The 22,752-nt window shown below is 45.5% G+C and overlaps 2 protein-coding genes across 3 annotated transcripts in view; one reads left to right on the top strand and one right to left on the bottom strand.

Moving 5' to 3' along the window:
• The window catches only part of LOC137534388 (oocyte zinc finger protein XlCOF22-like), a 54,198-nt gene extending 52,629 nt beyond the window's left edge, over window positions 1-1,569 (bottom strand). For both annotated transcript variants that reach the window (XM_068255874.1, XM_068255876.1), the window contains exon 1: window positions 1,494-1,569. The gene's annotated coding sequence lies outside the window, so the exon portion shown is untranslated. The remainder of the gene's footprint in view (window positions 1-1,493) is intronic.
• LOC137536785 (zinc finger protein 665-like) overlaps window positions 1-22,752 on the top strand; it is a 62,563-nt gene that overhangs the window by 32,748 nt on the left and 7,063 nt on the right. Inside the window, exons 10-15 of the mRNA XM_068258987.1 lie at window positions 4,456-4,534; window positions 7,652-7,804; window positions 16,889-16,958; window positions 17,069-17,167; window positions 19,887-19,978; window positions 22,548-22,653. Coding sequence (XP_068115088.1) covers window positions 4,456-4,534; window positions 7,652-7,804; window positions 16,889-16,958; window positions 17,069-17,167; window positions 19,887-19,978; window positions 22,548-22,653 — 599 coding nt within the window. The remainder of the gene's footprint in view (window positions 1-4,455; window positions 4,535-7,651; window positions 7,805-16,888; window positions 16,959-17,068; window positions 17,168-19,886; window positions 19,979-22,547; window positions 22,654-22,752) is intronic.

The raw sequence follows: 22,752 nt of genomic DNA, 5'->3' as shown, positions 1-22,752 counted from the left end.
TGTGGAAACCTATGGGGAACGGAAAGCACAGAACACACAGGATGCAAACATCTGACGTTCTACCCCACTCCTTATGCGGATTCTAGCGGGCCATTTCGGATGGGGACACATGGGCAGCAGTGACTTACGTGCTGGAGCTGTTTGGCAGTATGTCGGAGGTGGAGGTGAGGCCTACAGCGGAGGACCTGATTCTACAGGTGCACCTTCTGCAGACCCCAACAAGTTTAGGTACTTTTGTTTTTTTTTTTTTCCCCGGATCCGCATGGCAGCCGCATTCAACCGCAAGAAATACGCATGCAAACGGACCGGATCTGCATCGCATGCGGATAGGTGCCGTACGGCTCCGATGCGGATCCGGTCCGTTTGCGTGACAGAACGCAAGTGTGAATGGGGTCTTACCTCTCCTTTAGGCAAGTATCTGGTTCACTTTTTTTTTAAAAAAAATTAGCTTTACACCAGAAAATGATACATGCCCAGCATGCATTACTGCACAACATGGGGTTATCTTACTAAGAGGTCTTTTCCACGTTTGCCAAGCAGTTCATCCACCTGGGAGCCAGCCGCAATCACTGCTTAGCTGCAATTGCATGAAACGCGACAGTGTAACCCGGAACGCAAAAAAAAGGTCTCATGTCGCGTCTGAGTATGGCAACCACTGTGCTGAGATGCAACTACATGGGGGGGGGGGGGGGGGGGGGGGGGGGGGGCCTTTCCACTGCCTGTGCCACACTCTAGCAAACAGCTGGCTAGCGAACAGTACAATTCCATCCCACTATACCATATCTAAGAGCTACTGTGACCATGTAGCACAGACAGAGACGGGGAGAGGGCTGGAACAACCCGTTCCATGACCAGCGTATCTATAATTCATTTCAGCTGTGAAGGGTTTATTGCTGTAGCATTAGGGTGCGTACAGACATGCGACTATAGTCGTTTAAAACGATCGCTACCGACGGCATTGCCCGACGATCGTTCGTAAAAAGTGCACGAACGATTGTTAAAACGACCGACCAACGAGATATGTCGTTGGTAAAGAACGATCCATTCTGCCAGATCTTTTCCAACGACCATCGTTCAAAAAGTAATGTCTGTACAACGATCGGTCGTTGATCGTTCGTTCTCAAAGCTTTGCACATGCTTAAACAGTTCTTTTTGACACTTGTGTTTGAAATCAGTTTATAAATCATGTTGCGCACGCAACGCTCGTTCCAAGATCGTTCGTACACGAACGATGTTCAAAGTAGCCTTTCTTCAAACGATCATCGGCCGATACCTCCTTTAACATCGTTCGTCGTTCAGAACGAACGATCGTTATCGTATGTCTGTACGTACCCTTAGATCTGTTTGGGAGAGACAGCTACTCCTCCACTGGAACAAGCAGCTGCCTTCCATCAACACTACAAAATAAATCCTGGAGCTGCCTGAGATCTTCCTCTGTTACTAGTTCCACAGAACCTGCTCCCCTCCTTTCCCTTTTTTTCCACCAGTCCTACCTTGACTTCCTTATGTCACGACCTATTCCTCCTGTTCAACATCAGGAAGACACCTGGTCCTGAAGCCCAATGCTCACATCAGATGAATCCTAGGAGACCGCCTTCCTCTATAGGCTACAACAAAATGGCTGCGCCCTACACTGGGGCTAATTATTACCAAACTGTTAACTTAAAACATATAATACTTCGTGTAATAATCAATTCATATTATTTTATACAAACATGATGCTATATCCTCTGGAAATAAGTCTGCTTTCAGTGGTTACAGGAAGTCTTTTGAGCGTATTCTGCCTCTAGTGGCTGCTGCAGATTGAAGGGAACTTTCACTCGTCACCAGTAGGAAGCATCAATCTAACTTCCCCGTGTGCGTTCCACGGCCACTTCCGCTGTACATAAGGCGCGTGCACAGCATTCTATCAGCGAATCATCGTTGGAGTTCAGGTAGTCTGTTGTACTGTTTGAATCTACATTGGGATTAGAGTGATTGGAAAAAAAGGGGTTCCAGCACTTATTGCAGATAAAATAAAGAGGAAGGTCCTGACCTTGTGTGTGATCACATGTCACCCATGGAGCACAGAGTATACACTGCAAAAAATAAGGAGGCAGCAGCCCTATGTGACATACTCCAGCACTGACCCAGATAGTTTGTGATTTCTGGTTCCTGATAAAACGGGCATGCACATGGCACAGGAATGTATAGCCTCAGGTAGGTGGGTGCTGCAAGCAGATTTTCATCATGCTGTTCCAACTAACTACCATACATAGTTGAAATAGCATACATTTAAAGTGATACGCCCCGCTTTAGTGGAATCCGTTACGCTGACCAGACGTCCCATTTTACCTGGGACACGTCCCAAGTTCAGGCTTTCCTGCCCCAGGCTGCAATGTGTCCCAGGTTATGTCCCACTTTTGGGCGCTGGGTGTCCAAGCCGTGGGACTCTGTGGCTGCATGAGGTAATGTTTGCCTTTTTTATCGTTTGTGGAGTCAAAGTAAATGTTTTCTGCTGCATTTCATGTGTGAGAGGTAATGGTTATTGCGTTTCATTTGTCGGAGGTAACGGTTATTGAAATTCATGTGTCAGAGGTAACAATTGCTGCAGTTATTATTAGATGGTCATATAGACTGCATTTGCTACTTTGGGGTTATTGTTTCAGCATTTGGGGGGCTCATAATTATTAAATGGTATGCTAATGTGGCATCAGCAGCTTCTGCAGATTTCATGCACAATCTAATCCCACCATAGTCATAGTCTAATGTCCTACGATATTATTATGTATTTATATAGCACTGACATCTCCTGCAGCACTTTACAGAGAATGTAGTCATGTCCTTGGCAGATCTCTCCATCCAATCCCGGCCATAGTCATAGTCTAATGTCCCGTTCTATCATTATTATGTATTTATGTAGCACTTGCATCTTCTGCAGCTCTTTACAGAGTACATAGTCACGTCATGGACTGAAATCCATGATGCAAATTTCCCATTTCACCACATCATTGTTGGAACACCGCTTTCTTGTGTGTTTGAGGAACGTTGCCTAATTACTTTTAGGTCACTTTGTCTTTGTTTTGGGAGTTTGTCTTTGTTTTGGGAGGAAACTCTGGCCCACTGCCTCAGTTATATTATGGTTCGCTCCGCCCACACTATGTCACGGACATGCCCATTTTCCCACTAGTCATGGACACGCCCATTTCCTGTCCCAGAGTGAGCCTAGAAAAATCTGGTCACTGTAAATCAGTGTCCCCTTGCCTGCTCACATGCTCAGTAGCATCTGTATGCTATTTTGATGGGTCTCAGTTAGGAACATTCTGAAAAAGTTCTGCTTCCCTTTATAAGCCTACATGTCCACTGTGATTGTTTCTTCCAAACTCAGAGGCTTTCTTTTAGGTGTGATGTTGGAGAAGTAGCAAAGCCGCTTAGCAGTTTGGAGCAGTTTTTATTTCACTTGCATGGAATGAATCAGAAATTTGCACAGGACTAATTGGATTGTAAAGGATGATGATTGAGGGCCCTTTCACACTGGTGTGGTGCGGTAATTGTACCTCAGCCTACCGTACAGTAAGTCTATGGCGACGAGTACGAATGTAAAAACCTGTTGCATGTTTTGCGCGTCGCATGCACGGAAGCGTAAGTTTTGCAATACACTTCTGCGCACATGATAGCATTGGCCACAGGAAGTGAGCGTCACTTCCTGCGTGGCCAGCAGCCCCTCCCATCCGGTCGCCGCTTCCGAACTATCCCAACCAAGACCACCAGGCACAGGAACTCTTTCTTCTCCCAGGCAGTTCTGCTGCTCAACAACTCTGACCCCTGACTCTTCTGTCCTAGTCTACAACCAGCATACTTGCCTTAGTGGCTCTTCTGCCTTCTCTTCTGCATCTCTTACACACAATATCACAATAGATGTTATCGTACTGTTATGCTGCTAGTATGTGAAACTGTACCCGCTAATGTATTGTAAATGCTGTCAGTATGTGTAATTGTCGCTGTATATATGTAAAATGTACAACTGTTATTACTTTTATTGCCCAAGCCATGTGTACCACAAGCAATTCCAAGTACGGCACCACCGTACTTGGCGAATAAATCCATCTTGTATCTTGTAATGCGGTAATCCTCAAAGGCCTGTTTTTGGCAGTGCAGTGGCCACACCACTGCCGCCATTACTCAGTGTGAAGCCGGCCTGATTGTCCAAAAAGTCAATAAATAATAAAGCTGACAGGTATCAATCATACACTTCAAGTTCTGATTAGTCCTATCCAAAGCTTCCATTCAGCCCGCATTTGTTTGCAGTTCTAGCAGAAAGCTGCCTAGAGACTGTCTCTTCATGTCTTTAATGTGTACTATTCTGTTGCTGGCATATGTTTTCTTGTATATTTTAGGTTTTGTTCTAATATCAGACTTTTATTACATGGTACAGATGTATAAGAAGAAGTTCTCTAAACAAGTCCCGTGAGTGAGGATGGAGAAGGGCGAAAGTCACATGACTGAGAGGTTGTTACACCTCACCCTGGAGATCATCTACCTGATGACTGGAGAGGTGAGGAGGATTCTGGGAGTGTTTTATTATCATTCATTTATATGACATCAGCATGTTCTGCAGCACTGTGCGGATCAATATTTAGCAAGCAGGTTACGTGGACAGGCAAGGGTAGAGCTCTTGCCTTGCTGGCCTTGACAAATTGACCCTGTCTGCATGTAGTGTGTGGGTTCCCCCTGTGTTTGCAGGTGTTTTTTCCCCACATCTCAAATACATACTGATAAGTTTCTCCTACTAAATTGGACTTAACCTACATACCTATGCTGGATAGAGCATGGTAGCGAAAATCTTAAGAGAATTCAGCATGTGTACAGTGGGTGCCCAATCTTTAGCAACCTCAACACCCGAGAGTGCAATGAGCGCATTGTTCTCCCCACTCACCCTGCTTATGGGAAAGTGCTCTGTTATGCTCTGCTCATTGTCCTTCTGCCCACTCCATAGCAACAGATGCATCGCTAGCCTGGAGGCTAGTGACACATCTGTACTGCGTCGCCTGAGAGATTGATCCCGATCCTTGCTGGGTGACTGCAATCCCTTGATGTGTACATAGCTTTAGACTATGGTAGCGGTATTAGACCAGAAGTGAAAAAACTTTTTCCGCTGGGCGCTGCATTACTCTAGCGGCCCGCATGCCTCTCCTCCCTGCAGAGTTGCTAGTGGTGCATTATGATAGGTTTACATCACATCTTCCAACGGTGATCTACTGACAGCAGGTCACATGACGCCACCGTGGCCATGGAGATCGCCGCTGGAAAGTGTGATTGGGTGAGTTAAACTTATAATGCACCGCTCACAACTCTTCAGAGAGGAAGGAGAGAAGATAAATCCAGTCCTTTATGGGCGGGCACGGATTCAAAACCCATGTGACAGATAAGGCCCACGGCCTTAGTTTGCCCACCGCTGTATTAGATGTGACGGTGTTTGGGATTATATTGGGAACTCTTCTGATGGGACTGTAAAGTCTCGTACAGACACTAGATGGTTCTTGGCCAAGGCAGCTAATCAGGGCTGTCTCTGCTAAGAATCTAGTGTGTACAGCCTTGTTGAAGCATTGCTGAGAGATTCCGAGTGTCGGATCATCTCGGTAAAGCGCATTGTTCTCCTCCTTGCCCCTCCTACTTAGAGCCCCTCCATTGTGCGCTTCACTGTTGCCCTTCTCCAGGGCAACAGAATGCGTCACCAGGCTGTAGCCCTGCAATGCTTTTATATAGAGGGGGGGGGGGGGGTTGGAGCGCTCTACAACCTTTCACTATGCCCTGTTTCTATACCTGTAGGCTTGCTGCATAGATAAATGTCACATAAACATCATTACATAGTTAATTAGATCCAAACCATGCGCTGCCTTACAGTCCAATAATTAGAGTCTATAGAATGCAACCATATGGAGGGGATTGATTAAAACTACCAGTAAGTGGGTAATTAATTCATAAATGGTTATGGATCTGCGTGCAGCAATCGAGCGCTGTATTTTAAAACAGAAACTGTATGTATTATTATGGAGGAAGTTTTGTGACCACTGAACTTGAAGTGATTTGAATAGGCATTAGGGGTGGGGATTTTAAGCACTGCATGCCAATCCTGCCCTGAGCCCCTGATGAGTCAGACGAAACGCGTAGGGAGTGGCTGAAGGTTAGGAAGTGCTGCAGTGCATGGGGGAGACGTCCTTGGATCTTGTTTTATATGCTTGTAAACTTGGATGCTTGTGAGTCGCGCTTCTTTGATCTTAAACAGAACCTGTACCGAAAAAAAGTTCCTCGGGAGGAGAAAGCCTCAGAGTCCCAATGAGGCTTCCCCCACCCCTGTAGCTGCAGGCAGTCCAGCACTGGCTCCCCCGAAGTGTCCCGGAATTCACCTTTGATAAGCGCTGATTTATTTACCTTCCCTGGCTCCAGCGGGGGAGCTGTTGCTGCTCTGTGCACGGAGATAGGCGAAAATAGCCGATCTCTGTCAGGTCCGCTCTACTGTGCAGGTGATCGGCTATTTCCGCCTATCTCCGAGGCGGAGAGCCGATACTGTGCCTGCGCTGGAGCCGGGAAGGTAATTATTTAAGTCCCCGCTGTTCGGGGAGCTTTTTCTCCACCGCCGTGGGACCGAGGAGGATGGGGGAAGCCTCAGTAGGATCCAGAGGCTTCCCCCACCAGAGGTGAGTTCCCCCCAGGGGAGGTTTTCTTCGTTACAGGTTTTCTTTGATAAAAGGTTTTACACCATAGAAGTTATATTTAGTTGCAGTGGGACTGCTTTTATTTGTGTTGAGGTGGTACAAGATGCCGATCGGGGGACCATCTGTCGGAGTAAGGCTGTGCACACGTGTGTTTTATGCTGTCTATGGTCTGGGCAGCCAATGTTTAAGGTGATAAGGTGAGCACGGTCCTTGGAGGAGCTGGGTGCACATTGAACCATTGAGGTGGCCCCATATTCTTGGAGACACGGTGATCCTTAGTGGCATTTGGTGTCCTCGTCCGAGGCCCCCCCCCCCCCCCCCCCAAAAATGGAAAGCAGGCTATGTTTTTATTGCATGTTAATGAGGATCTTCGCTAATCCCATGGTTTTGGGAAGCCATCGTGGTCATTACGCTAAGTAAGCTGTCTGTGGGTCTGGGCAGCCATAAGGTGATAGAGGTCCCTAGTGGTGCATTGTGCACAGAAGGTGGAGCAGTAACACACCACACGGGAACTATACGGTGGAAGATTCCCTAAGTCATACACCGTATGCAATGATTTGTTCATTTTCTATTTTTTCTGAGGTGCATTAAAGTGGAAGACCTGGAAATTACCTGCATATGGTTGCATTCTCTGTGGACTCTAATTAAAGGACTGTAAGGCAGCGCATGGTTTGGATATAATTAATGCTTTTATATAGCACTTTAACCCGAAGTGTTGCCTAAGAGATCAAATCCCAGTCCATGCAGATGACCTTTTCCGTGCATGTGCACACACCTTTGTCTCTGAAGATTAGTCTTGGATCTGTCAAGCGGTCTGTGGATTTGCATGCCTCCCCCTCCCCAACTGGTGACTGGAAAAATCAAAGTGTTTATAATAACATTTATACTGACACATCAAGAATGAATAGTTTGGTTTATATTATAGCATGACCTGATGTTTTTGCTTTTTAATATAGAACTATGTAGCTTTTAAGTTATCCGACGGCTTGCTCGCATCCAGCTTGATAAAGACTCAAAGCCTCGTTATAGAGCCTCCAAATCTCCACCTGAAACAGAGCAAGAAGGTGCAAGAAATCTCCAATGAAATGATTGAGCTGCTGATGGGAGAGGTGAGCAATGCTAGGGATTATGGGACATTATCCAATAAGAGCAGTAAAAGGGATGTGCCTGGAGGGTGATTGTATCTTTGTGTGTGTATCAGGCTCCTGTAAGGTGTCAAAATGACACTGTACATTTATCCATGGTGGAGGGGAAGCGTTTAGAAGGACACACGTATCAAAGCAAGGAAGCTATGACAGAGAATCAGCTGTCTCCCCCATTACTAATTAAGAGGCTTCCTTATTGTAAAGGAGAGAACAGTATGGAGGTTCCACTTATGGAAACAATTACTTTGTCTGTGTTTGTTCTACTCACAGATGGATCCAGCAACAGATATTCACCAGAGATGTACCAGTCCATTCTATTCCTGGAACCTGCACAGCAGCCAACCAATATCTTACTTAGATCATTATGAGGTCGATAGAACTGAGTGCTCTAAAACAGAAATAAACCCTGATGGTAGTCATAAACGTGAAACTTTAATGTTCAGACATAGTGTACCTGACATGGGAGAAAAATATATATTTTACTCACCTGGGTTCTTCTTCCAGCCCCCATAGCCTTACAGATCCCTCAGTCTGCCCCCGGTCCCTTCTGTGGTGCCGATTTGCCCCTGTGAAAGCTGCTGTGGGCTACTGTGCATGCATGGCCCAGGCTACGCACCTCCTTGATTGTGCTCCCATGGCCAGGATGCCGAATGCTCTCAGCCATGGGAGGGTGATTAACCTCCCTGGCATTCTGATTCCGTGCTGCGCACGGCCACGGGAGGTTTTCTTTTTACCTATTCTTTTTCCCATGTAGCTAGCCTATCGCTAGCTACATGCTTCCCCCCCCCCCCTCCCCCCCCTGCTCTATCCCTCACACCCGTCCAATCGCCGCCGGCGTGAAGACCCGTCCGAAAATCCCGTTCTGAGGGCTATCCCCCCCCCCCCCCCCCCCGTCGCCATGGCGATGATCGGACTGACGTCATCGATGTCGTGACGTCAGACGGCATCCCAATCCACCCCTCAGCGCTGCCTGGCACTTATTGGCCAGGCTGCGCATGAGGTCTGCGGGGGGGGGGGGGGGGGGGGGCCTCTTTCACGGCGGATCAGCGGCTGTGTCGATCGGAGAAACACGCAGCTAGGAAACTGCTAGCTGCGTGTTTCAAAAAAAATTATTTAAATCGGCCCACTAGGGCCTGAGTGGTGACCTCCGGCGTCTCTGGACGAGCTCAGCTCATCCAGAACGCAAGGGAGGTTAAGGGGACCCAGGGCTTGGGCCGCACATGCACAGTAGCCCACTACAGGTTTTTTGTTTTTCTTTCAGAGTGGCAAAACTGAGTGGACCAGGAGGAAACCGAGGGATCTGTAAGGATATGGGGTTAGTGTTCTGGATAAGGGCACCACCTCTGACATAGGAGACCAGGGTTTGAATATTAGCTCTTCCTATTTAGTAAGGAGTCCTTGGGCAAGACTCCCTAAGGGCTCAAACCCATTAGCAGCCTTTTGTAAGCGCTAGTGATTTGAAAAAGCTCTCGCTAATGCAATGCTATGGGGGATTTTTATAAAATCCATATTATAAGATCACACCCATTGCATAACATTAGCAGGAGCTTTTCAAATCGCAAAGACCTCAGAAAAGCGCTCCTAGTGGGTTTCAGGCCTAACGCTGCTACAGCCTGAGTGTGCCCTCATTGGCTGCAGCTCCCAAGCACTTTGAGTCCGACAGGAGACAAGAAATATACAAATATTGAAATTATTATTGCAGCAATTAGATGGAAATCAGTGTCTCACATTTAGGCCTCGTTCACATCAGGGCCGTTTCTGTGCGCTTTGCACAGTGCATTGCCCTGTGCGTGCTGCAAGGTATTGATTTTCCCATGTAATTTAATGTGCCTGGTTTACATCTATGTGCTGTGCTGAGCTGTGTTACAAAAACGTAGTGGTACATGCATTTCTGTGCGTTGAGCTGTAAAGCGCACATCACTGCAAGTGAATGGGTGCACTTTTTTTGGCGCGTTTTCAACCCCCTATTTGGAAAAAAATACATTTACATATGAAAACAAAGCTTTGACAACTACTACTGCTACATTAAGCAAAGCATGCTTAAAAAAAGCGCACCGCACTGAAACGTGCACTAAAGCGCGCACATGCGTTTTTTTATCATGCGCTTTTAGACATTTTTCAATGCACCCCATTTGAACGAGGCCTAAATATGGGGCAGTTCAGCAGGCAGCGCTAGGACAACTTCCAATGCAGTGTGTGGGCAGGAAATAGATTCCTCTCTGTTTGAATCTGATCACAGAGGGATCCATCTGATGGTTGTTTCCCTATGCTTAATGTCGTCACACATGGGTAGACGTCCCGCCCCTTTTACCCCATAGGACCCTGATGTTATAAATGTCGGCTTCTGCCCCACCTCTCCAGTCTTTTTTTTTTTTGTCCTCGACCACTTCACCCCAGGGATCCGAAGAGAGCATAGACCAATTTGGTACTTTATTTTTATTTTTAACCCCTACCTAGCCGGTTCCTCTGGCTTTTTCCGCTATATGCCTCTATAGTGATGCCCCATATAGCTATAAACTAGCTCAAAGGGAGGGACCCCGTTTTTCTGCTGGTCTTTCCGGGGTCAGTGCGCAGGCATATATAGGTATAAATTACCTGAATAGAACGCTGCTGACGCATATGTTTTAAACTCCTTTCAATAAGAAGACTCGGGCCTGGGATCTTTCCCCTCTCTCCTCCTTCTTTATGCTTACGCTTGCTTTCTGCCCAGCCCCGCCCTCTCCCGTCCGCGCTAGGCCTGCGTCCATCCGGAGGTGACGTATGCGCTTCAATGCCGACTTCCGCATGGTTGCGTAACTTCCGCCGCGTTGGAGATTGGATGCGTACCCGGAAGTTATTTAAATGTCCACCGCGCGAGTTGCTGGCGGCCACACGCGGGACGCTGTCACTGCAGAGACGCCGCTATGGAGCAACAGGTGGGGATAGAAGTGGAAGTTGAGGAGGACGGTGAGTGACACGGGCAGAGCATATAATGTACTGAATGATAATGTTTTTATTGTGCGAGTGCTGACGGGGCCAGGCTACTCTAGACCTTTGCTTTTTTTCTTACTTGCAGTGGCTTCACCTGCCCCTATTGATCCCAGGCCTCACAAAACAGACCAGCGAAGGGCTGAAAGGTAGGGGTGCTATAAGGTAGGTTCTGCCCGTTCTTCCGTATCAGAGTGCATATTAAAATAATTTCCTGTCTGTTTAATTAACAGCCCCAGGAAGCAAGCTAAGAAGTCGTCAAGGTCTCGTTCCAGGAGAAAAAGTCCCTCGCAGCATCATAGGAGAGACAGAAGCAGGTCTAGAAGAAGGCGTAGTTCAAGGTCCATGCGTAGATCAAAGTCAAGATCAAGGGAAAGGTCTACGAGGAGATGCTGGGCCTGTAGCAACTATGTGATGCCAGGGAAGACTGTTTGTAGACTATGCTTTCAGGAGATGTCAAAAGAACCAGATCAGGCTCCACTGGATGTAGCTAATCTAATCAAACAGGCGGTTCAGGATTCCATGAAGGAGTATATTGCAGCAATGCCGCCTATACCCGCTGCATCCACAGAACAGACTCAGGCATCAAGTGCTGAAGACCAGGACGAACTACACTTAGGCTTTGACTTTGCGCTGGTGGAACCATTTGTATGCGCTGTCAGGCAGGCTATTGAGTGGGAAGATGACGAGGATGATATGGCGGATAAACCCATGAAACAGAAACAATATTATGCCCATTTAAAGAAAAAGGTGACACCCTTTCCACTAATGCAAGAAATTGCGGACATATTTAAAGAAGAGTGGAAGAAAGCAGAAAAGAGACCACCCCTACATAATAGGCTTGGGAAATTATATCCAATGCATGAACAAGACGCAAAGCAGCTGGATAACCCACCAGTGGTGGACGCCTCAGTTATGAGGCTAGCAAGACCAACTACTCTTCCTCGTGAGGATGCCATTAGCTTTAGAGATGGCATGGACAGAAGGATAGACTCGGAACCAAGAGTCTATGCTACGGCAGGAGGTGCGGCTAGACCAGCAATAGCCCTGACCGCAGTGGCATGAGCACTTAGAGTGTGGACAACAAATATAGAGGAAGCTGTTAGAGCAGATGCAGACAAGGAGGCCATAATATCAGGGTTAGAAGACCTCAAACTATCGGCAGACTACATTGGGGAGGCAGCCGTAGATATCGTAAGATGCTCAGCAAGAACCATGTACTCCTCGGTTGTAGCGAAGAGATCTTTATGGTTGAAGGCATGGATAGCAGACCCAACTTCGCGTCAGGATTGGTGCAGGATATCCTATGACGGAGAACACCTGTTTGGGGATGAAATGGACACAGCAATAAAGAGAGTGACCGGAGGCAAGTTGGGACTAATACCGCAAGATAGGAAAAACAAGCGTCCTTTCACCCAACAGACGAGTAAATACCAGCAGCAAAGATTCACATCAGCAAGGTCATATAGACCTGGGAAGGAGTTTAGAAGAACTTGGCAAAGTACTCAGGCTAATTTGCAGCACATAACGAAGCAAAGGAACACCACTAACCCTTCATCTTCGCAACCGAAGACCTTTTGACAGTCAGACCGCCCAGGTGTGTCCGGTAGGGGGGAGATTGTGCCAATTCGGTCAGATCTGGGCGGAAAATATATCCAACCCTTGGGTAATGACAGTCACTCAAGGACATCGCTGGAAATTCGTTGCAACCCCCCCACTCCAGGTTTGTCTCAACAAGAATCCCAGCCACAATAGACAAACAGAAGGTGCTAATAGACTACATTCAGACGTTACTGGAGAAGAAAGCTATAAGGCCAGTCCCAACAGAAGGCAGGCGACGGGCTATACTCCCCCTTGTTTTTCGTTTTGAAGAAAACAGGAGATTGGCGCCCGGTGCTGGATTTAAGGTTCCTAAACCGGCACATTCGTGTCAAAAAGTTCAAAATGGAAACCTTGCAGTCAATTGTTCAGTGCATAATGAAGGAAGACTGGATGCTTTCGGCGGATTTAGAAGACGCCTACTTGCATATCCCTATCGCTCCAGCTTTTCAGCAATATCTAAGATTCGCAGTAGGAGAGGAGCACTACCAGTTTACATGTCTCCCATTTGGGATATGCACTGCCCCTCGGACATTCTCCAAGGTCCTACTTTCGCTGGTAGCCCTTCTTCGTACACGAGGTCTACACATATTTCACTACCTCGACGACCTCCTACTACTGTCGCAGAATGTAGAAACGATCAAACAACAGAAAAACATCCTCCTAGACACACTTTCACAGTTCGGCTGGAAAATCAACATAAAGAAGAGCCAACTAGAGCCTGCCCAAAAGACGATATTCCTGGGGGCTTTGATCGACACACTGAACAATTCTCTGTCACTACCCTTAGAGAAGATGCAATTGATAATTGCGAAGTCCAAAAAGATACGTTCATTAAGGAGCCTTCCAGAGTGTATGAGCTATATAGGGACTTTAACATCCACTATCCCAATGATCCGGTGGGCCCATTGGCACATAAGGCCTTTCCAATGGGGGTTCCTCTCCCAGTGGAAGAAAGACAACTACAACCAGACAATACTCCTGACCCCTCTAATGAGAAACAGTCTGGAATGGTGGACAGTGAAGGAGAATCTATCCAAACACCACCTAATGCAACATGGAGTACCGACCACAGTTACGTCAGATGCCAGCGCCAGGGGCTGGGGAGCCCACTGCGAAAAACAAACAGCTCAGGGGCGCTGGGAGACATTCAGCAATCAGATACCAGCAAACATACTGGAATTGCGGGCAGCTCATCAAGCCCTGCTAGCCTTTCGTCAACAAATTGTGGGAAAGACAGTAGTACTGAGGATGGACAACTCCACAGCCGTGGCCTACCTGAGAAGACAAGGGGGTACGCGAAGTCTCCAGTTACTACAGGAGTCGGCCAAGATTTTCCAATTTGCGGAAATAAACCTGTGGGACTTGAAGTCTGTTTATATCCCGGGAGAAACCAACGTCACAGCGGACTACCTGAGCAGGCACACTGTCTGCAACAACGAATGGTGCCTGTCTCAGGAGGTCTACCAATGGATTTGCAAGAAATGGGGTACACCGGACCTGGATCTCATGGCAACTCCTCAGAATACAAAGTGTGCCAGATTTATAACCAGATATCGCTGCAACAGAGCGACGGCAGTGGACGCAATTACAGCACCATGGAGATCCAACCTGGCATGTGTTCCCACCGACATCACTTATTAATCGGCTACTAGTCAGATTGATAACAGAGAGGATTACGGTAGTAGCCATAATACCATACTGGCCCAACCGCCCATGGTTCTCATTATTGCTGGAGATGAGCACGCGGCCACCTCTACCCCTACCTCACAGTCCCAATCTTCTTTTCCAGGGAGCAATATTTCACAGGAACCCGGAAAGACTCAACCTCATGGCTTGGAAATTGAGGGGCAAAGGTTGAGGGAAGAAGGATGCTCAGAGGCAGTCATACAGACAATGCTCAAGTCTAGGAAACCCACTACTAACAGTACTTATTCAATGATATGGAATCGCTTTCTACTCTATACTCAAGAAAAGGGAATAGACCCTTTGAAACCAGAACCTCACCAGATGCTAGAATTCTTGCAGAGAGGTTTAGCGTTAGGACTGGGGTATCACCCTGAAGGTACACACTTCAGCTATTTCAACATTTACGGGGAAGTCTTGGGCAACAAACCCTTTAGTCAGGCAATTTATGAGAGCTGTGCTTAAATTAAGGCCACCTAAAAAGCCAGTCTTCCCAAAATGGGATTTACCCCTGGTGCTTGATGTTTACTCGGCTCCCCCCTTTCATCCTATTGAGGCGTGCAACATGTGGAACAAAACGCTAAAGACCATCTTTCTGGTTGCTATAGCGCCGGCGAGAAGGGTGTCTGAACTGCAGGAGCTAGGGTGCAATGAACCCTACCTAACCATCTTTCTGGATCGCCTAGTTCTAAGGCCATTACAATTTATTCCAAAGGTGGCTTCAACGTTCCATCTGAACCAAGACTGGACACTACCTTCTCTCACAGTGGACGAATCGCAACAACCACATCCACTGGACGTAGTACAGGCAGTAAGTTGCTACCTGCAGGCCACAGCAGACTTTCGAAAAAACAGAAAGGTTATGGGTAATCCCGGCCGGTTACAAGAAGGGAGAGCCAGCGTCGGTGAGGACTATCGCTTCTTGGATAGTTAAAGCTATACAGCTGGCATATAGGACTCTTAACTTAGTGCCGCCAGAGCAGATACGGGCGCACTCCACCAGAGGTATTTCCACCTCTTGGGCTGCGTTCAATAAGGTGCCAGCAGAAAAGATATGCCAGGCAGCGAACTGGACCACGATTCATACCTTTATGAAACATTATAGGGTAGATATGACAGCCCAGTCATCCACTTTGTTTGGTAAAGCTGTTTTGTTGTCACATACCGCATGATTAATTAAATTCACCTTTGTTTGCACAGCATTTGGTCTCCCTCCCTTCATTTCTTCCTAGTTAAGTCCCATGTGTGACGACATTAAGCATAGAGAAAACAGAAAATTGTTACTTACCTATCAGTAATTTTCCTTTCCCGATGCTTATATGTCGTCACACGACCCTCCCTTCTATGGGCTTCAGTGTTCGAGGCTACATAAGACTGGAGAGGTGGGGCAGAAGCCGACATTTATAACATCAGGGTCCTATGGGGTAGAAGGGGCGAGACGTCTACCCATGTGTGACGACATATAAGCATCGGGAAAGGAAAATTACCGATAGGTAAGTAACAATTTTCCGTTTTCTGGTTGCCCCATGTAATGTACGACCACCATTACTGTTATTTGCCGCCTACCACTTGTCCTCTCTCCATAGGGTAGAACAGAGTGCTGGGCTGTACTCAAACACGCGTCTGTATAGCTGTTGTTGCTAAAATGATCACTTTCTGGTGACAATTATTTAGCATCTGAATGGGCAGGATCATCCAAAGACGACCTAAGCAACTGCCTGGGGCCTAGTTGGCATCAAGGGGCCCATATGACACTTTCTCTGACCACTCTCCTACCTCAACTCACCAAAAAGACTATAGGAGGAGTGAAGGCTAGTACCTTGCCTTAGGCCCCGTTTAATCTTAAAACAAACAAACCTGAAGATAGTGAAATTAAAAAAAAATTGTTTCACTTACCTGGAGCTTCTGCCAGTTCCCTGCAGCGGCCCTCTGCCTGCAATGTTACCAAACCTTTCCCTGCCACTGCTCACTTTAGTTCTCGTCGACGTCCACTGCGTCTGCATGGCCATGCACACCCCGCGTCCTTGTATGTCCTCACATAGCGGAGAGCATCCTGTGCAGTACGAGAAAATCTCTACTGCGCCTCCACAGGATGCTCCTGGTGACGGGAGCACAAACGAGGATGCGCAAGGCCAGGGCCACACAGGCACAGTGGGCAGCGACTGCCAGAAATGAAAGTGAGCTGCAGAGGGCTGGCAGAAGCCCCAGATAAGTGATTTTTTTTTTTACTATCTTCAGGTTTCTTTAACCCTTTTCTTGTTAAGTTCACCTTCTATTTTAACAATACTCTCTAGATCATTTAAAGCGGAATATAACCCTGCATTTCAACTTTGCTCTAAAACATTATTTACAGCATATTATATGCATTATATTTTACTAGACCAGCATTGGAAGGGTTAAACAAAGAGGTTTAAAGTTCCGTGGAGAGATATGCAGAAGTTCAGATTGTTACATTCTATTTAGTCAAATGTATCTATTGAGAAATGTTGCACACTCTTTGGCTGTCCTCCAGCTCCTTCTCAGTGAGAGAGAGTGAGTCACATTCAACACTTAGATACATTTTGTTTACATAAATGTATCTATGTCAGCTTGGATGCATCTGCAGAAATCTCCAGGAATTTTAAAGCTCTGTGTAACCCTTCCAATGCTGGTCTAGTAAAAAAAATGCTGGTTGCATATAATATACTGTAAATAATGTTTTAGAGCAAAGTTGAAATGCAGGGTTATATTCTGCTTTAAATGGAGACTTAAGTTGACCTGGTTAATTAACGGTCTGTGTCGTTTAACACTTATTAGAGTGAAGAGACGTATGTGAGATGTGATGGATCATGTAAAGAGGAGGACATTTCTCCAGAGATCAGTACAGGTGAGGGACAAACACTAAAGACAAAATAAGTCACATTCTCCTTGTTTTGTCTCTATTCAGGCAACATCCTTCTACTTTCATGTTTTTTAAACAAGCATCTTTATTAACAGATACCCGTGCAACCAATGGGAGAGTCTCTTCTGAGATGGTGAAGGAAAGCTTTATAAGGATTAAGGAGGAGGAGGACCTCTATATTGAGTCCTGCATAGGTGAGTAGTAAACAGATATACAGGCCCATATGCAATTAACTTTTTCACCTGAGTTATCTCCTAGGAGATAATTTTCATCTTCTCAAAAAAAAATAACTTTGCAGCATTTTACAAATAAAAAAGTACCCAAAAGTTGGTGAAAAAGTACTATCAAATTTATTTTGAGTATTTTCTTGATTGCTGGTGGTTTAAAATGCATTTTATGGCAAGATGTGAAAATATCACCAGGGAGAAAACTCAGGTGAAAAAGTTAATTGCATATTGCATACAGTCTGTCTCCTGTAGAATTACTTCGCTGCTTATTTTTGCAGACTACCCATCTGTGATTTTCCAGTTAGTCAGACAAAGCATATGCCATATAATAATTATTATTATTATTATTATTATTATTATTTAGTACTTATGCAGCATCCGTACTTTCCGCAGTTCTTTACAGACTACAGCAGAGTCCCCGCTATCCAGAATTTAGGCAATCGGAAGTTTCAACTAACCCACATGCTTGAAGGATAAGGGGTCTAGGCCTGAACTATTTTAGGAAAAAATTGAATTGAGCGATTTCTGTCCAAAATTGCGATTTCGATTCACGATTTCCTTCAAATTAAGCTTTGTTCCCCCTCTATGCCTGTTTGTTCCCCCTCTGTCCCCCTGTTTCTCTTTGTCCCTCCTTTGCCACTTCATGCCTGCTTTGGGTCTCTCTCTTGCCCCCTTTGTGTCTCTGTGATCGCTCTGTGTCTCTCTTTGTGCCCCCTCTGTGCCTCCTGTGCCTCCTCTGTCACCAAAGCTGCAGCAGTGCTGGACATAGCTTCCAGGGCGAGTCCAGCGATGCCCGTCTATCCACTTCACCTCCTGCAGGCTCTAATGCATGGCATACTTCCTGTATGTCATTTGACATACAGGAACCTGGAGTTTTGCCAAGCACAAGAGCAAACAGACAGCGTTGGACTTGTGCGGAAGGTATGTCCAATGCTACGGGCCGCACCGGCTGGGACTTTGGGGAAGTTTGAAGCTGCTTCTTCAAACTTCCCCATGTGGAAATTACATGATCGCGATAATCGCCGATTTGACGATTCCGAAATTGTGATCTTGGTGATCGTGATTTCGGTTTGAATTCGATTTATCTTTCATGCCTAATGGGGACTATAGTTTTGCGGCATGGGGGGAGTTTGGGGGCATTTTAAATACTTATCGAGCCTCCAGTGATGTCTGGTTGCCTTCCTGTACCGCCTCGCTGCCTCCTAGCAGCTTTCCGGCACTGTATGGAAGCCGCTGTGTCACCTGACCCGATGCGGGTCATATGACATGCTGAATTGCGTGCATAGAGGAAGCCAGAAAGACATTAGGAGCCCACAAGCAGGTATGGGGAGGCTGCTAGACATCGCTGGAGGCTCGGTAAGTACTAGCAGAGGAAAGTCTGTGTTTTTGTAGCCGGTCGCTCGATCAACCTGCAAGCACATATATCCGGGATCATACGATCCCCACCAGTAGCGGATGCTGGAGGCTGTGCTGTATACACTCATGCACCCAGAGAAGAACAGAAAGCCCCAAAAAACTGCACCACTCAGTTAAAGATTGAAAAAAAAAATATGTACAGGATCTTTATTATAACTTGATCAATGCTAATTCAATACCTTATGATAGTACAATACAATTATAACGCATAAAAAACCCCAATAAAAATATTTGCCATGACAGTAACCTATTATACTGCCCAACTACAATGAAATGTCAGCAATCTGTGTGATTGACCCCGGGTTCAGGAATGATGAAATGCATTGTGATATAAGGATGCTGATGCAATGCATAAGTGCTATAGTGAAATAATAATCAAAATAAGGAAATAATCAATGTGCACAACAAGATATCAAACAGTAAAAAGATCTCTGTGTGCAAATCAAACCCTGACTATGCCCAGGGAGCAGCCCATGAACTGTATACAGTGCCTAGGGAAGGAGGATACTTAGCCCAGGAAGGTAACAGGATGCAAGGTGTGTAGGCAGAGAAGGACAGAGGGCTTCCCAATAGACCCCACTAGTTCCTCAGGAGTCAGCCTGCTTTCTCAAGAGAGGAGGAGTAGCTGTGTGTGTCAGCTGTCAGTGCGGCATTTAAATGTACAAAGACAGGAGAGCAGCAACCTAACACACAGGAAGTAGTCACAGCTAGTCATGTCACTAACTGTCCCTCAGAGGGGCTCACAATCTAATCTCTACCATAGTCATATGTTCATTGTAGTCTAGGGGCAGGTGTGTGTGTGTGTGTGTGTGTGTGTGTGTTGTTCTTATTTTTTTTTTATGTGGGAGGAAATCATGGTACCTGGGGGAAAACCCACGTAGACATGGCGAGAACATACAAACTCCATGCAGATAATGAACTAGTTGGGATTCGATCCGGGGAATCGGCACTGCAAGCTGAGTTCTGACTCTCACGACTTGTTTCCGCAATCCTGCATTAAAAGCCACTCCAGTTGAAGGCCATGCTTTTAATACAGTGAAATGGTATTGTGATAGAACTACTATTATAAATGAACACACATCTAGTACTTCAAAAATAGAAAGTTTTTATATAAGAAGTATTGAAAGGGTCACTTTAAGGACATGAATATGGCTGGGTTGTCCCTGCCAGTGTTTATCATTGCAGAATGTGTTCTTTGTTATAAATAGTGTTTGGCACAACAGAACTTCATATGACTGCTATTGTGGAATGACATGTTTACATCCTACAGATACGCCCAGTGACCGAGATCCAACAGAGAGCGTTCCCATTTCCCCCCAGGATCCTTCACAGGAATATCACATGACCCCAAACTACCTTCAGGTACTGCATTGAGGGCTGTACAAAATAATACAATCAATTTTAGCAATTTGTAAAGACAGAAATGGAGAAATCCAGACATCCACCTCTTTTTTAAAAGGCTTTATGTCTGCATTTTTAAGGTCTTGTGCCACCCTGGCATACATAGGATCAGAAATACATTAGTAACTTTTTAGTTGCTTTAAAGTTGAATTAAAGACAAGACAAGATAACATTATATTGGGATACTTAGTGTCACTGAAGCGAAAAATTTTATTTTCAGGTGTATAGCTTTTTTATTTTTTTATTTTTTTTTGTAGAACATTGCATTATTTTCTAATATTCTAATAATGAAGTTGTCCTTTATTGTTTCTTTGCTGTATATCGTATTTTTCGAACTAAAAGATGCCCCTGATCACAAGACCCACCTAGGTTTAGAGGACAAAAACCAGGGGAAATATATAAACTAAACCTGGTGCATCCATAGTGAAGGGGCATCTTGCAGATTATGCCCCCTTGTACCTATTGTGTCCTCTTCTGTTCTCCTGTGTCTGTCTCTGTCCTCCTTGTGTCCTCTATGCTCCTTTGTGTCCCCTTGATTTCAGTTTGTCCCCCTGTGTCTTCCTCTGCATGGGCACAGTACAGGGAGTCCCCGACATTACGGTGGGTTGGAGGTTTGTATTAGCCGGCGTTCACAAGTCAGGAACTCCCTGCTTGGGACTATTTTTTTTTTCCTCCACTTTTGAGGAAGAAAAAGTAGCGAGTCTTAACCACTTCACCCCTGAGGGGTTTTACCCCTTGAACACCAGAGCAATTTTCACCTTTCAGCACTCCTTCCATTCATTCGTCTATAACTTTATTATTACTTATCGCAATGAAATGAACTATATCTTGTTTTTTTTGCCAACAATTGGGCTTTCTTTAGGTGGGACATTATGCCAATAATTATTTTATTCTAAATGTGTTTAAATGGGAAAATAGGAAAAAATGTGGGGGAAAAAGTATTATTTTTCAGTTTTCGGCCATTATAGTTTTTAAATAATGCATGCTACTGTAATTAAAACCCATGAAATGTATTTGCCCATTTGTCCCAGTTATAAAACCGTTTAAATAATGTCCCTATCACAATGTTTGGCGCCAATATTTTAATATTAAAATAAAGGTGCATTTTTTTTCAGTTTTGCATCCATCCCTAATTACAAGCCCGTAGTTTATAAAGTAACAGTGTTATACCCTCTTGACATAAATATTTAAAAGTTCAGTCCCTAAGGTAACTATTTATGTTTTGTTTTTTTTTATTGTACTTTTTTTTTTTTTTTTTTTTATTACAAAAAAAAATAAAATTGGGGAGTGTGGGAGGTAATGAGTTAATTTATTGTGTAAAACTAATGTATTTGTATATGTAAAATGCTTTAGGGTGTAGTTTTACTATTTGGCCACAAGATGGCCACAGTGAGTTTGTTTACATGAGACCTGTAAGCGTCCGGAAGGCTGGGAAAATCACAATGATCACGCTGTTTCTCAAAGAAGCAGCAGATCATTGTGGGGGCTTAGATCAACGAACGGGAATGGAATGGATTTTCCTGTTCGTTGATCTCCGGGTGAGCGGGCGGCGGCGTGCACGTGCGGCGGGACCGCGGACAGCGGCGGTAGCGCGGCAGGTACGGATTTCTCCGTCCCTTGGTTTTTTAGGGGGGGGGGGGGGAAGGGACGGAGAAATTCGTACCGCGGGGGGTAAAGTCCAAAAAAAACAAACCAGTAAGTGCTTCAGAAAATAGCATTGCTCTCTGACTAAATAAGTCAGAGAGCTCAGAGAAGCTCTTTTGCATAGATAACAAGTGAAGTTTCTTATCTCTTCTGTTACTGGAAACAATATGATACTCATATCTTTGCTACTATTGTGTTATTTCATAGCTGTACTTCACATACAATTCATTATATCATAAATTTATTTTCACTTCAGATTCCCTTTAAGCCTGAAAAAAAACCAGTTTAACTTACCTGGGGCTTCTTGCAGCCCGCTGCAGTCATCCTGTGCCCGCGCCGTCCTCCTGGGACCCTCTAGTCAGCAGCTGCAACCCCCTCAAAGCTGGCCAGGCGTGGCCAGTTGCAGGCTACTGTGCCACCTTCTCCCCCCTCTGTGCCTCCTGTGCATTTGCACAAATTACACATCTAATGCGCAAAAGTAAATTCTCAATGGAACTTAATGAATGTGGTGCAGCCACCAAACTATGCACATCACTTACTAGCAGGTTGGAGCGGCCCTAAAGGCTGCCGACAGATGCTCTATATACTTGTATGTCCCGAGGAAGAGACTGCTAGGCCTTGAAACGTTGGCTGTCATCTGCTATGACTAACATTTGACACACATTACCTCAGTACCCAGGTTGTACTCTATGATCATTGTGTAGTCTTTTTCCTACAATGTTCATTAATGCCAGGTTATGTACATCCAGATTAGTGAGGCTGGTCCAACATTACAACAAAATCAGTTGTGCCATCCGTATGGTAACGACTCTCGTTTAAGAATCATCTGACATATGTGCATTCTATCATTCTATGTTACCATTTAATTTTGATTTGTGTGATGCAGGCTGAAGATGTGATTAGTGTTGAAGTGAAGGATGAATCAGAAGAAACCTATGTGAGTGACGATGATCCCTGTAAGGAAGAGGAAATTCCTCCAGAAATCAGCACAGGCAAGCAACCGTGATCTTCTTGTTCATTCAAGACTGGGGACTATGTAGACCCTTTAGCTAGAAGAGCAAGTATGAGTTTAGAGTGTTGCCGATCATTCT

The sequence above is a fragment of the Hyperolius riggenbachi genome, chromosome 10 (assembly GCF_040937935.1).
Source record: "Hyperolius riggenbachi isolate aHypRig1 chromosome 10, aHypRig1.pri, whole genome shotgun sequence".
In the NCBI taxonomy this organism is placed as follows: domain Eukaryota; kingdom Metazoa; phylum Chordata; class Amphibia; order Anura; family Hyperoliidae; genus Hyperolius; species Hyperolius riggenbachi.
This window is presented reverse-complemented; position numbering and strand designations above follow the sequence as displayed.